The sequence below is a fragment of the Oncorhynchus mykiss genome, chromosome 6 (genome assembly GCF_013265735.2).
Source record: "Oncorhynchus mykiss isolate Arlee chromosome 6, USDA_OmykA_1.1, whole genome shotgun sequence".
NCBI classification, from domain to species: Eukaryota; Metazoa; Chordata; class Actinopteri; order Salmoniformes; family Salmonidae; genus Oncorhynchus; species Oncorhynchus mykiss.
In genome coordinates, this window is record NC_048570.1 from 87,988,498 (window position 1) to 88,003,334 (window position 14,837).

Genomic DNA, 14,837 nt, shown 5'->3' on the forward strand with positions numbered 1-14,837 from the left:
TATGACCCTGATCCCTCTGTTCTGTTCTGTAGCTACTGAGGATGTTCTTCAGGCAGCAGGAGGAGCTGAGGAAGCTGAAGGAGGAGCTGAACACCAAGGACGTTAAAATACGCCAGCTGGAGCTGGAACTCAACAACCTGAGGAACGTCAGCCCCGTTGGAAACAATGTCTGACCTCTGATCACCACCATGCCACGTCCAGCGTCTTCCCTCCCTTTCATCGTGTATCATTTGTACTTCCTGTTGCAATTGATAATGTAAATACTGATTATAACGTCTGTGTAACAATTTTTGTTATCGATAATGTCATCATATTGACATCACTGTTAAATCCCTCAATTGATAACATAATAACCAACTGGTAATGTAATTTATTGTTATACTATTTTTTTAAAATTCTGTTCGATAGATGTATCCTGATATCCGGTTTGGTTTCATTATGATTAGATATTACATCATCACTCGCAATACACTCCTCCCCCCTATTGCAGAGCACCATCAGTGTATCCCAGGGGTCCTCACACCCCACCTGCCATGTCATGCCATGCCCCTCTGAGTCCACCTGGCAAAGCCTTTGTCATCACCCAGAAATGCCACCCCCAAATCCTCCAACCTCCACCCTGCCATCGCCAGAGACTAACCTGGGGAAAGAGATTGACTTCCCCCTTCTCCACCAATCCTCCCCCATGGTCTACCCACTGCAAACCAACTCACAGCAAAGCTGCAACATCTCAACCTCCCAGTGGAAGAGTCTTCTACTAGTTCCAACTACTGTGGATGATGCATTTTACAGGGACATGAATGAAGATTAGTTTTACAGGGACATGAATGAGGATGATGAGTTTTACAGGGACATGAATGAAGATTAGTTTTACAGGAACATGAATGAAGATGATGAGTTTTACAGGGACATGAATGAGGATGATGAGTTTTACAGGGACATGAATGAAGATTAGTTTTGCAGGGACATGAATGAAGATGATGAGTTTTACAGGGACATGAATGAAGATTAGTTTTACAGGGACATGAATGAAGATTAGTTTTACAGGGACATGAATGAAGATTAGTTTTACAGGGACATGAATGAAGATTAGTTTTACAGGGACATGAATGAAGATTAGTTTTACAGGGACATGAATGAAGATTAGTTTTACAGGGACATGAATGAAGATTAGTTTTACAGGGACATGAATGAGGATGATGAGTTTTACAGGGACATGAATGAAGATTAGTTTTACAGGGACATGAATGAGGATGATGAGTTTTACAGGGACATGAATGAAGATTAGTTTTACAGGGACATGAATGAGGATGATGAGTTTTACAGGGACATGAATGAGGTGTATTTCAAGACAGTTTTTTTTCTTCATCTCCTAAGAATGTGTTGTCTGTAAAAAGCTGCAGCTCTGGCTCAGCCTGGCACACAGCAACCCAGATGTAGTCTTAATGGGCAGTTTGTCTGTCGCCTCAGTCATTATCTTTAGGAGAAGTTTTGTTGGAAAATGTATTATTGTTACTATTTATTTGTTATATTTGATGTTTCTAGCTAACTCTTTATGCAGAAACATTCATCTCGTCTTTGGGAGAAATCGTGGTCATGAAAATGATGGCTGACACACTTGTGGTTGAATTATGTTTTCACCCAAATGGTGGCAATTTGTCTGAGACCGTATATTCAAACAGATCCTGTATTCTCTTGATTGAATCGACACAATACTAAAATCTGGTCAATTGGAATATTAGTCAACATGAAATTAGGTTTTGTACGTAACAGTACATCAAACCTGAAATATTTATACAATATTTGTCTTTATATCTTTCAGCTATGAATATTCTATTTCAGAAAGTACATTGTTAATCTGTGGTGTTCCACATGACCCATTCCTCTCAAGTTAAGACTCTCTGATATTTCCTGTAGTTCAGGTTACCTATACATGTAGTTCAGGTTACTATATCTGTAGTTCAGGTTACTATACCTGTAGTTCAGGTTACTATACCTGTAGTTCAAGTTATTATACCTCTAGAGAGGAATCATTATATGTACCATTGTCATAATATTGTCATAATCAGTAACATACTCTGCAGGGGTTGACTGACTAAATTAATGAAACAGCGATATTACTTACACAAGGTAATTATTTACATCTTTACCCCTAACATATACCTTGTAAAGACCCCCCCGTCCCCCGTCCCATCAAATGTTATACTGTAATCCTTATCCAATGAAGACACCTAGGAAACAAATGTAGGTAGAGTAGCGTGGTGGCCAGGTGTTTCGTTTTGCTTTAGCCAACTCCCCAGGCATTCGTTGTCATGCCATGTGGACATGGGAGAAGTTGCCTTAAGCTCTTACAGGTGTGGGTGGCTAGCACCAGGCTATAGGCACAGCACCCGGTGGGCATCTAGACTGGCAACAGTGAAGGTGAACATGGTGGATAAGGTCAGGTCAGCCTGTAGAGAATGACAGAGGTCTCAAGTGGCCTAAAGGAGGGGATTCACAGTGTGTTGCTCTGGTGAACACACAGCAGTATGCAAGGTGAGTGAACAGCGCTGCAGTATTGTTGGAATGGGAGGATAACAAACCATTTGGTGGAGATGATGATGATGATGGCCTGTAGGTGTGGTAAATATTGGTCGATAACCATCTAAATGCCTAGTTGTACTATGTGCTGATGAAACTGTGCAGAATGACAATTCTCTCAGAAAGACAGAACTGTGTACTGGGTCAGTTAGCCTACAATACATCCTGTTTCACCTCATTGATCTACAAGTCCCAACAACTAATATAAATTTGTCAAGTTAATGCAATGAGTGGATAAACCAGATGATTCCCTTTCGGCCTGAACTATCTGGGTTCTCCACATGATGTCAGTAGCAGGCTGCAGTACGTTAGGAAGCAGGTACAAGGTAGCACAACCATCTGGGATGATCAAAAATGCTGTCAACTATCAGATGACTATGTAAGCAATTCAAAAAAAGACCACAAACCACAACTTGTATAAAAAAAAAATATTTATTGAAGTGAAAGGGAGGAAATCAAAAGTTTGTCTCATGGTAAGGAATTAGCTCTGATGACAGTGGGTTAAACATGTAAGGGGAACATGACTGAGGTAGGTCTATCTGACCATGAACTGCCCTATGGTTTAAGAAAAGAAAATGCAAAAGGTGTTTTCTTTGCACATTGCCCAGCGGTGTATTATATAGGTGGGGAACAAATATGGACTCGAAGAGTTGGACAGCAATAACAAATTTGGATTCAGTGAGTATTTCTGTGAATATAATTTGGTGAAAATGGAAATCGTGTACCAGATTCAATTAGCCTATTTTAGGGTACGGCTGCACAGATATTCAATATCTTACTACAGTTCATCGTTACAATTAATTAAGTGTAAATGTCTGCCATTATCAAAGAGTATTACAAAAACAAAATAGATTTGGTCAGTATTTACAAATAACAGGTCATTTCTGAACTATCGAAGCTAGGGGTTAAGGAGAAGCATTGTGACAAAGGCAGACATTCTTTACTCTGCTTAAAAAGATGCCCTGTATACAGGCCATTCTATGAACGTTTAAACACCCTTTCCATGATGAAAACAGCACATACAATGATACACGGATGACACCACAAAACGCTTCATGTACACTGAAAGAAACAGACAGAGAATAAGAAAAGGGTATAGGAAACTGTCATAGCTGAAATCCAGTAGTCGACTTTAAAATCTATTTCAGACATGCACTTCTAAAAGGTTTTTTGGTAAGTTTGTCTCTTTAAATACATAAATCATCATCAGAAATCTGTTTACACAGAAGGTATCAATATCACTGAGAAAACAAAACCTTTACAAAGGTTAGAGCTAATAATAATAATAATAATATTGGACTTTTAGGAAATGTTTTCTTCTGCCCTTCCAGTGGTTTGCAGGGGACAGATATGACTAGAATACAAGGAATCAAAAAAGGGTACAAAAAAATAATCAAATGTCAACTTGTTTCCTTCCACCAACCCTTTACCCAGCTGGCCCATGACACTACCCATGCCTACTGCAATATATGACAACTGACAAATACAGAGGGTTAAAACAGTCTGATCAGAACATAGCTTGGTGGTGAGCACATCTTCAGTCATCTTCCTCCTCCTCTGCTTCCTCGTCTAGATCCCTTTTCCTCTTCAGACCTCGCTCCTCTTCTAGGAAAACAAGTCAATGGTCACAACAGGAAAGCATTCAGTTTGGTTTTTAAGTAGACGTGTTATTTTTTAAATCAGTCCCAATATCAAAGCTACACACGATACTGTGACCTTGTGCATTTGGTGACAGCAGTGAGATTCCACCACACTCACCTTCGTTATCCTCATCACTCTCCTTGCCGTCCAACTCCTCCTCTTCCTCCTAAGCGGAGACAAATGCAGATCAGAATCTCCCTTGTCATGTGCCCTGGGTCATATTCAAATAATGATGTCACAGTGCAGTGGTCGAGATGCACCTTCTGGTTAGTAAACATCAGCCCAGTTTGCATCACTAAAGTCATAAGATCATTTTGTGTGGCCCTTTATTCATTAAAAAAAAATGTAAATCATTGAACTTATCATGCAGGCGTCGATCAAGATAAAAAGTATAATTGCAGCTCCATCCTCAAAGTCTCACCTCTCCACTTAGGTCCTCCTCTTCCTCTTCTTCACCTTCCTCATCGTCATCATCCTCCTCTTTTCTTGGTGGGGCATCTTCATCCTCATCCTCTTCCTCCTCCTCCTCGTCTACCTCTGCAGTTGAAAATAGAATTAGCCTATTAAGGTGATCAAAAAAATGCATAAGGGCCAATACAACGTTACAATAGTTATAATGCAACTCATTCACTGCAGCCACTAGGTATAATACCGTTGTTACAAAGGGAACCGTTGAACAACAACATGAACATAATTACCATTAGAAAAACACAAAAAGGTCAGAGCTCTATGGGTTCATATCCATCTGTCAAATCACAGCCCAATCAGAATATTATTTACCAACGTTTTAAATAGTGTGGATCTTAAATCGTACCGTCACTGTCATCGTCATCATCCAGTCCCTCCACATAGGCCTCTGTGTCCGAATCCGGCGCCTCCTTGTCGTCTTTGTCATAGCCGTCGAGGTACGTCAACTGGGGGAGGAGCTTGAACACGTTGTCTCTGTAGTCGTTGAGGTTGGTCACCTCGCAGTTGAACAAGTCTAAGCTTTTGAGGGTCTCTAATTTTTTCTGTGAAAGAAGAGAAGTCTTGATGATGAAATATGAATATTTAGGCTTAGTTTGTTTTCTTTAATACTGACTACTCTAACTAGATTCAAATATACACTATGGAGGTTTAGTTGCTAATTGTTTACCTCAAAGATTTACATATAAGTTATGGAGGTACATTTGATGAATTAGGTATTTTCTGGACAACGTTATGTCCATTTAGGGTTCCCTTTCAGACCCAATAGCACCTTGAGGCAAGAGTTCAGTATAGTATATATACACACAGAGCTACTACGTTGTCATGACACCCGCTGCATACCAGAGGTTCTATCGTGCTGAGGTCTTTCATTTTGTTGCCACTGAGGTTTAGGTGTGTGAGGTTTGGACATTTCTCCGCCAGTACGTCCAGCCCACCTGAGATCCTGTTGTCGCTGAGTTCAAGCTGAGGAGAAAATAATGCAACAACTGTATGAGCAGAGTAATCATAACAGAACATCCATAAAACAGATTTTCAAAAAGTGCTAATAGCATGGCAACAATAATAATTTTGTTATTTTTTTTTAGAAAACCTACTTTTTTCAGCTTGTTCAGCTTCGGCAAGTTGGAGACCGACGTCAGCCCAACGTTGATTGTGCTTAGAAATTCCAACTCTTCAAATTCATCTGTGAGGCCCTCAATTTTGCCTTCGTTTGAGCGACAGTTATCAAGCACCAGTTCTTTCACCTGGAAAACAAGAGGAATAGGAAATGTAAAGTGATTCTTTACTCCAAATCTGTAACTACAGTATGTCTGTAGTTTGAGGGAGGGTGGTCCCAAAGCAACAGAGTCTGCATAAAGCTATATTTGACAGCAGAGGAGGCTGGTGGTAGGAGCTATAGGAGGACGGGCTCATTGGAATGGCCGGAACGGAACGCTATCAAACTCTGCTCCATTTATTCCAATCCAATGAGCCCGTCCTGCTATAGCTCTTCCTACCAGCCTCCTCTGGCACAGGTCTAGTGCAGAAAATGTTACATAACAGATGGTATGTGTTGCTTGAGCTTTAATGAATTGATAATTTATTAAACATCTGGGTGGTAGTTTCAGGTAACTTGTTTGTTCCACGGATCACTATTTGGTAAATACATGGAGGTGATTTCTCACAGGAACGTACATGTAGTAATGTAGTAATACACATTTAGATTGAACTCACTTTAAACATATCTGATTGATTTGATAGTACCCAGCTTGTACACTCCTCTGCAATTCACACATTTTGGGGACACAATGCAGACTAATGTTTTGCACAGGACTCATTAGGATTCTCATTAGTGTCCTAAAAGGACAATGACCAATATTCATATTTTAAAATTGGTGCCGCTGCTTGTATTCCATTGCCATAGTCCCACAAATTAACCCAACCAGCTCATAGGCAAAACACAGACACCTCTGGTATATTAAATTTGCCATGAAAACAACTTCTGTTCACGGTTGAAATTAACATTATGCTGAGTGGACACCATTGGCATTATATTATAACCTGGATGAGACCATCTGTGCTGCTGGTGAGAGCCAAATCCGCAAATTATGCACGTACTATGCACGTAACAAATTCGACTAAATGGGGGGTAAACTACGCACAATGATCGACGTGTGGGTGTATTTGTCGATTTTCATTGCTCTAAAAGCGAAAACAACCTGCTACGAGTCGTGCAATGGGTCATCAAGCGAGTAGGAGGGGCTGCCGATTGGAAGTTGGCTGGGTTGGCAGCAGGCGTAAGAAAACCAATCGTTACATTATGGCTTTACTCATAAAGAGTTGACGATTTGGATTGTAGCCTACTGCAATATGTTTAAAGGTATGCAGGAAAAAGTTGTTATCGTTCGTGTTAAATGAACGCACAGCAACGTACACGGTATCTTCGATAGAAACCGTTGCCTTTGTTTCTCGGTAAAATGGCGGCTTGTCCTAGATCTTGAAACTGGAGCACCGCAGCCCGAAATTGCCTGTCGGTTTTTATGTGCTTAGCTTGACAGAAAATTATTCTCTCTCGTTTGATACTGAAACCAGGGTCAAACTCATCGTTTTTCAAGTGAGAATCCAAGCATGCGAATAGCCTCTGCAACCAAACGAGTTATAATGTAAAACGCTTTTTGGATTCTTATTCGGCAATAGTCTGTCAATGCATAATATTCTCTGAATGTGCACCTTGTTTAGAATATGAGCCGAGATAATGTTTGACACGTGATAACCTGCACTAAAATCCTAGGACGGACAAAACCTTTTCATTGCGGTTTTAAATTAGTTGTGTAGGCTATGTACTTAACGTTACTAAGACCTAGGCTGTTATAACAAATACAAAAAGTAGGCCTAGCCTACCATGCACGGTAAATATAGCCTTCCCAACGAACGATACACACGTCTATTTGACAGTCTAGGAATTAGCCTATCTTTGGATAAACAATCCGTAGGCAGACCAGATCGGTTACCAAACCATTTCCAATAGGTATAGCCTGTGCTGCGTAATAAGTTGTGAGCGAGCAATCGCCAGGGTACAAAAATCAAGGACATTGTGTAGCCTATGCATGCGCTAAAATAGTAACGTTAATTGTATGAGAACTGACAATGAATTAGCTGAAAAGAGGCTATGAATGCGCCTTGTTGATGGGAAGGAAAAGGGCGCGTTCAGGACTACTAAGTTACCATTAGGCAATATGGCTCACGCTTGCCTTTTAAATACAGATATGAAAATTAGGTGTATTGGTGCATTATCACCAACTGCACTTTCAGACATGCTTCCTTCTAGTCGTTTTAAGTTGGCTACGAAGTCTAGAGCGGCAATTACGGTGATAAATATCAGCAACAATGTAACACAAACTGCTCCGGTGAAGGCAACATTGCTAACTCACGAAAAAAACTTTGTAACCCTTTGCATATCACACCATCATTAAAACAATTGCAAACAATACGATCTCAACGTTAGCTTACATCAGATGGCGTGCGATTCCGCAATTCTAGATGAATTCTTTTCTTCATATCCATCTTGAGAAAACCAGTCCACCGATTTTATAAACAAAGTATACAGACGTAAAAGTATTTTTTTTTACTGAAATTGCAACTACTACTCCTTGAACAGACTGCTGTTGTTCATTCAAACTTGATCTCCTCGGTAGGCGGGAATGTGAGTTGGGATTGTCGTCACCATTGACCAATTACAATCGCCAACAAAAAGGGGGACAGGATTTACAAAAGATCACCCACCAATAAAAGGCGATTATAAAATTGGGTGGGGTTTTGTACACAATGTTTGGTTGAATGTTCAGTATTTAAGTTGACATCCAAAGTATGTACACATCAACATTGAAATCTGTCCATCAGGATTTACTTAGCACACAACTAAATGATGAAATGTGGCTTAATAGTGAGGATCCTCCTTAGCAATTCATTTAGATATTGTCAAAATGTTGCCTTAATTTTGAAGTAGGTTATGGACACCTCCAATGATGGGCTAATTACGCACGCAGGTGCGGTGCTTAACCTTTCAATCGACGTTTTTGACATCTTCCTCATTTTATCATTGTGAGTTTCGGCGAGTCTGCTGCCAACATCATTTTGGCTTTGGGCCTTGGCCACAACATAATTATATAAGTACGCCGTTATGCACTAGACCCATGGAAAACTCAAAGCTCCGTTTCCCTACACAGGCTAATGAAGAACGAGCAGCATGCAACTGCGGCAACATCTGGTGACTTGTAAGCCTAGCCGTAGTGGTTTATGCATAGCCAAACTCCTGTTTTTTTATATCCAAGAATGTGTGGAATGCAGGATTGTTGCCACCAAAATTTATTGACACGCCGAAACCACTCACACATTACACAGTGGTCGCATCAGAGACCCCCATTGCCGCCATTACATGTGCAGGATTGAAACAATGGTCTCACCACATATCCCAACCAGCTACTGCAATTGTGTAGGTAGGCTACAATAGGCTACATTGACTTCCGCATCTCTTATGAACCAACAATCATGCATTGGTGATGGAGAAAAACAAGGTCACCTGACTTGGCTACGCCGGCGCCATCTTGCCAGCAAAATGCAATACAGTGAAATGTAATTTATTGATGATTAAAACGAACAAAAATCATTAACATTACCTATCATTGAGGTCAGTTCTGTATGGCGCTCCGACATTGCTTTAAAAAGCATGGAAAACGTAAAGCTTTGCGCGCTACTAATTGTTTTTTCTCAAATGCACCGACTTTGCTGGCTGAGAACACATTTGATGAGAATCTGTCGCTCATGTCATGTACATTTCAGGTAATTTCGTTCTCGACAGTCTTCTTCCACTTTCCTGGCCAGTTTCCGCACCGTGCCTGCAGGATCATTTGGAACCATTTTTGGGTATTGCTGTTTGTCGCATTTGCCAGCACCATATTTCCGCTGGGTGTGTCCCTCTGACTATATGCCCTTGTTCTGCCTTGAATGTGAGAAGAGAACTGCATACTGCGTGTTTCTTGTGCGCAGAGCAGTTTTCCACGTCGCTCGACCTTTCCCGCAACCATCTCTCCCTCCCTTGCTCTGAATCGAGCTCAAACTCAAACATTTCCGCTTGAGACTAGGGGAATAGGCAGGCACGTTTGTAGGAAAATAGCAATATCAGGTAACTATCAGGTCAGGTTGCTCTGATGATGTGTACATTTGTAGCAACATCGTATTATTATCATGCCGTTTCATAGTAGCCCACTTTTGTAAATGCATTACAAAAAGCCTACTTGCCTATGAAGAGGAGTGGCCGGTTTTGGTTACACGAGGAATATGTTTCTTAATAGAGCTAAAACACCTATGTAGCTAAGGCTAAGCTGTACCCAAACATTTGAATTTCTAGGCTTCAATTACTAAACAGTATAACTCCAGTAGGCTACTTTGTAGGAATGACCTTGTTACTACACAGGTATACGACAATTGGAGGAAATGTAAAGTGCATTCACAGGCATACATAATGCAGCCTGTATGCTATCTTTAACGGCACTCTCTCATCTATTTTGGTTTGAACTGAAACAACGTTACAGGAGTAGCCCCCTGGCACAATATGAATACAGGTTGAATGGTGGCCTAGAGTTAACAAATAAACATTTACGAGTACTACGTGTGTATGAATAAAAGATGCCACTTCCCAAATGTAATGTTTTAATTCCAAAGGCCCAGATGCATTGCAGTCCTTCCTCCTACCTAACAGGTAATATAACTGAGTGTGATGTGGTCGTTTTGATTCAAGTTGATTCAGGATCTACACAAATACAGTTTTGTAGCCTATAGGCCTATGCTAAGAGTTTGGAATATTTCGTTTTTTACATAGGCCTAGTTGTCATGTTGCAACTAGCTTGACTAGATAGCATTTGCTTAGGCTGTTCAGTCACAGCTCCACACCATTGCCATCTAGTGGTGGATACAGTGCCTTGCCTACTTTATTTCTATGTAGCAGACAGGCAGCATTACGTAATTATTATATATCAGCAGGGTATGATATTTCTTATATAAGAGCTGGAAACACCAGAAGGAAATGTGCCAGCCCAGTATGGCTGCAAGAGCACACCTTTAAATTGTTGTGGGTAACATAGCAATTATTGGAGGATGATGCAGCCATGTGTTTTTATTTAACCAGGCAAGTCAGTTAAGAACAAATTCTTATTTACAATGACGGCCTACCACGGCCATACCCAGACGATGCTGGGCCAATTGTGGGCTGCCCTATGGGACTTCCAATCACAGCCGGTTGTGATACAGCCTGGAATCGAAGCAGGGTCTGTAGTGACGCCTCTAGCACTGAGATGCAGTGCCATGGACCGTTGAACCAGGGTCTGTAGTGACGCCTCTAGCACTGAGATGCAGTGGTGCCTTAGACCATTGAACCAGGGTCTGTAGTGACGCTTCTAGCACTGAGATGCAGTGGTGCCTTAGACCACTGCGCCACCCGGGAGCCTCTCTTCTGGTAAAACTTATTTTACTACAACAGTATACTTTGTCAGGCCTCAATATGTTCAGAACTATTCTCTACCCTAAGGTTTTAAAGTTGACCTGCTGGCTTAAAAAATACTTTAACTCTAAAGTGGAAAATGTTTAATCCAGAAATCGGAGACATTTCACACATAAGGTCTAAAAAGTAACAATCTTTCACTTTGAAAGTATTTTCAACCTTGAAAGTATGTTGTCCTTTTTTATGCACTAGACCAGTGGTTCCCGACATTCTGCTCTGCCTGGAGTACCCCTGAAGTATCCTTTCATGTGCATTTTACCAGCAAGCCTATGGTCTCATGAGTCTTCTCAAGTACAGGTACCCCCAGGGGTCCTAGTAGCCTTGTTTGAGAACCACTGCACTATACCATATGTAGGTAGTATTTATATCCACTAGATGGTACCTTAGGGTAGAGAATAGTTTTGAACATAATGAGACCTGACAAAGTATAATGTTGTAGTAAAATAATTTTACCAGCAGAGGGGGGTGTTGATGAGGAAACAAGATTATGGTGAAGTGTCCTTATAAACAGAGGGAACACATACCCCAAAACATTTGTGAGGAGCTGACCAACGGAAACAAAGTCACACACTATGTATAGTCTACTATCAAACATGTAATGTTGGTAACCAGGGAAAGTGAAGTGTTCTGCAAATTATTATTAATTCAGTACATTTAGAAATGTCCAAATGAATGACATAGTGTAAGATGATCAATTCTATAAATATTGCATCCTATGTCAGAAGATAAAGTTTCTAATTTTGAGGCATAACACTGATGTCACTTCCTTGTATATTTTGATAGTTATAACCTAAAGCTTGGGGTATCAGTGGACTGTTCCTCACACCAACGTGGGATCCAGAGTTTGACTAAATGGCACAAAGATCATCTGCGGTTGCCGGTTTGAATCCCCAAGCTGATGGGGGAATCTGGAGGGTCCTTCAAAATCCCATGAGCTAACTACCGCCATTGTGCCATTTAACCCCAAAACTGGTCCAGTCTGTCCCTTGTTCTGACCCCTACTTCTCTATGTGTATATACAGTACTGCATGTGTATGCCCACCTGGGAGAAGGGGATATACAATAGATATTTCTGTTGCAAAATGGACTTATAAAGTTCTTATAAGAGGAAAATTCTCTCCGTCCACCACATGTATGGTAGCCTATATTAGAACTATTTGAATGTCATACCAACACAACAAATCTTCTGACCCCTATTTTGCTAAATAATTAGCTGAGGATCCTCTTCTGCTAAATTCAAGTGATGTGCATATCTGAGAACAATGGTAGGAGCCAGGAGAAGGTTCTACGGTTCACGGGGTAACTCAAGTTGCTCTACATTCATTATTCATATTAATTGATTCTGGCAGTTTTGAGGACAGCGCCTTGTAATGCAACACCCATGGAGGACAGGGATGAGAAATGCACACTAATTTCCTTTGACATGCATACTAAAGAGCCCATTTAATAGTCACACGACGAACTGGCACACATGACCCTAGTGAAAGGAAATGTACATCTTATAGTACAATGGTTATAAACCCACTACCCCAGTGAATGTTGTCCAGTTCTCTTGTTTTTGTTTAAGTTTATACATCTCCCTATCACGGCTCAGGAGAAGACCCAGATGCAGACCGTTTCAAAGTAACAACAGTTTATTACACAAACGGGGGCAGGCCAACGACAGGTCAAGGGCAGGCAGAGGTCAGTAAATCCAGAACAGAGTCCGAAAGGTACAGAACGGCAGGCAGGATGGTCAAAAACTGGGAAAGCTGGAAAACAAACTAGTACAAGAAAGACACATGGAAAACCCACTGGTCGGCTTGACAAAACAAAACAAACTGGCGACAGACAGAGAACACAGGTGTAAATACATTGGGGATAATGGGGAAGATGGGTGACACCTGGAGGGGGTGGAGACAAGCACAAATACAGGTGAAACAGATCAGGGTGTGACACCCAAAGCAGCTGCAATTAGGTTTACTAAATCATTATTTTGATAGCATCATTATTCAAAACCATTGATTATAATCTATTGCATGTTACCAAGGTGTCACATCCTGATCTTTGTGCTGGTCTCCACACCCTCCAGGTGTCGCCCATCTTCCCAATTATCCCCAGCGTATTTATACCTGTGTTCTCAGTCTGTTGCCATTTTGTCTTGTCAAGCCTATCGGTGTGTTTTTCCCCTGTGTTCTTGATTTTTCTGGTCTCTGTTTTCTAGCCCTCCCTGTTCTGCCCTGACACTGAGCCTGCCCGGCTGCCCTGACACTGAGTCCGCCTGTCTGACCATTCAGCCTGCCCAACCCCCTGTACCTTTCGGACTCTGACCTAGTTAATGAACTTCTGCCTGTCTTTGACCTACCTATTGCCTGCCCCTTCTATTCTAATAAATATCAGAGACTCTAACCATCTGCATCTGGGTCCCGCCCTGTGTCGTTACACAAGGTCTACATATTATATGGATACCCCGTGTACTTTTCAGGAATGGGGGCACAAGGCCTTGTAGAACCACGTCTCTCTCTGTTATATGGATCCCCCCTGTACTTTTCAGGAATGGGGGCACAAGGCCTTGTAGAACCACGTCTCTCTCTGTTATATGGATCCCCCCTGTACTTTTCAGGAATGGGGGCACAAGGCCTTGTAGAACCACGTCTCTCTCTGTTATATGGATCCCCCCTGTACTTTTCAGGAATGGGGGCACAAGGCCTTGTAGAACCACGTCTCTCTCTGTTATATGGATGTTGGGGAATATCGGTGTGTTCAGCCTATTTTGATGAATACTTTACATCCCATCACTCTGGCATCAAGGTGGCTCCTCTTGCTAGATGCCGGTGGGCTGGCATATCACTGAAAAGTCCAGAGCAACATTTGTCATTTGCTGGTGACATTACAATACAGCAGCACCCACATCTATCTGGGTAACCAGTGTTGTTATATCCTCACCTAATCAAATAGCAGCCCCTGGAGATCTGCCAGTAGCACACAGGCACCACAACCCACATTCTCAATCAAACTATCGCCCAAGTTTCAATCAAACTATAGGCCAAGTCTCTATCAAACTATAGCCCAAGTCTCAATCAAACTATAGCCCAAGTCTCAATCAAACTATAGCCCAAGTCTCAATCAAACTATAGCCCAAGTCTCAATCAAACTATAGCCCAAGTCTCAATCAAACTATAGCCCAAGTCTCAATCAAACTATAGCCCAAGTTTCAATCAAACTATAGCCCAAGTCTTAATCAAACTATAGCCCAAGTTTCAATCAAACTATAGCCCAAGTCTCAATCAAACTATAGCCCAAGTCTCAATCAAACTATAGATAGTAGATAACAGTGATTGTAGGAGAGGTGTGTATAGAGATAGTAGATAACAGTGATTGTAGGAGAGGTGTGTATAGAGGGAGTAGATAACAGTGATTGTAGGAGAGGTGTGTATAGAGGTAGTAGATAACAGTGATTGTAGGAGAGGTGTGTATAGAGGTAGTAGATAACAGTGATTGTAGGAGAGGTGTGTATAGAGGTAGTAGATAACAGTGATTGTAGGAGAGGTGTGTATAGAGGTAGTAGATAACAGTGATTGTAGGAGAGGTGTGTATAGAGGTAGTTGATAACAGTGATTGTAGGAGAGGTGTG

The 14,837-nt window shown here is 41.3% G+C and overlaps 2 protein-coding genes across 6 annotated transcripts in view; one reads left to right on the forward strand and one right to left on the reverse strand.

Annotated features, from left to right (window-relative positions):
- LOC110526745 (coronin-2B) overlaps positions 1-3,962 on the forward strand; it is a 94,979-nt gene extending 91,017 nt beyond the window's left edge. For both annotated transcript variants that reach the window (XM_036981393.1, XM_036981394.1), the window contains exon 12: positions 33-3,962. In XM_036981393.1, coding sequence (XP_036837288.1) covers positions 33-173 — 141 coding nt within the window. In that variant the 3' untranslated portion in view covers positions 174-3,962. The remainder of the gene's footprint in view (positions 1-32) is intronic.
- On the reverse strand, positions 3,001-8,391 carry LOC110513137 (acidic leucine-rich nuclear phosphoprotein 32 family member A). Of its 4 annotated transcripts, none has more exons than XR_005052276.1 (7): positions 8,179-8,389; positions 5,784-5,933; positions 5,530-5,652; positions 5,036-5,231; positions 4,643-4,781; positions 4,339-4,387; positions 3,001-4,185 (listed from the first exon to the last, which is right to left on the reverse strand). XR_005052276.1 is itself a non-coding variant. In XM_036981397.1 (7 exons), exons 1-7 carry the CDS (start codon positions 8,230-8,232, stop codon positions 4,118-4,120), a joined length of 753 nt encoding a protein of 250 aa, XP_036837292.1. In that variant the 5' UTR covers positions 8,233-8,391; the 3' UTR covers positions 3,001-4,117. The 4 variants fall into 4 exon arrangements, 3 of the variants coding, with proteins under 3 accessions (XP_036837292.1, XP_036837290.1, XP_036837293.1); XM_036981397.1 differs by having other exon boundaries at positions 3,001-4,182; positions 4,643-4,758; positions 8,179-8,391; XM_036981395.1 differs by having other exon boundaries at positions 4,643-4,758; positions 8,179-8,390.
- Between the last annotated feature and the right edge of the window lie 6,446 nt (positions 8,392-14,837).

What these genes read in the sequence shown, in the direction of transcription:
- LOC110513137 (XM_036981395.1), bottom strand. Translation starts at nt 8,232, where the DNA reads ATGGATATGAAGAAAAGAATTCATCTAGAATTGCGGAATCGCACGCCA. An exon ending in GGAATCGCACGCCATCTGAT is followed by an intron (nt 5,934 to 8,178) that starts GTAAGCTAACGT and finishes CTTGTTTTCCAG; the next exon opens with GTGAAAGAACTGGTGCTTGA. An exon ending in GAGTGATGAGGATAACGAAG is followed by an intron (nt 4,186 to 4,338) that starts GTGAGTGTGGTG and finishes TTGTTTTCCTAG; the next exon opens with AAGAGGAGCGAGGTCTGAAG.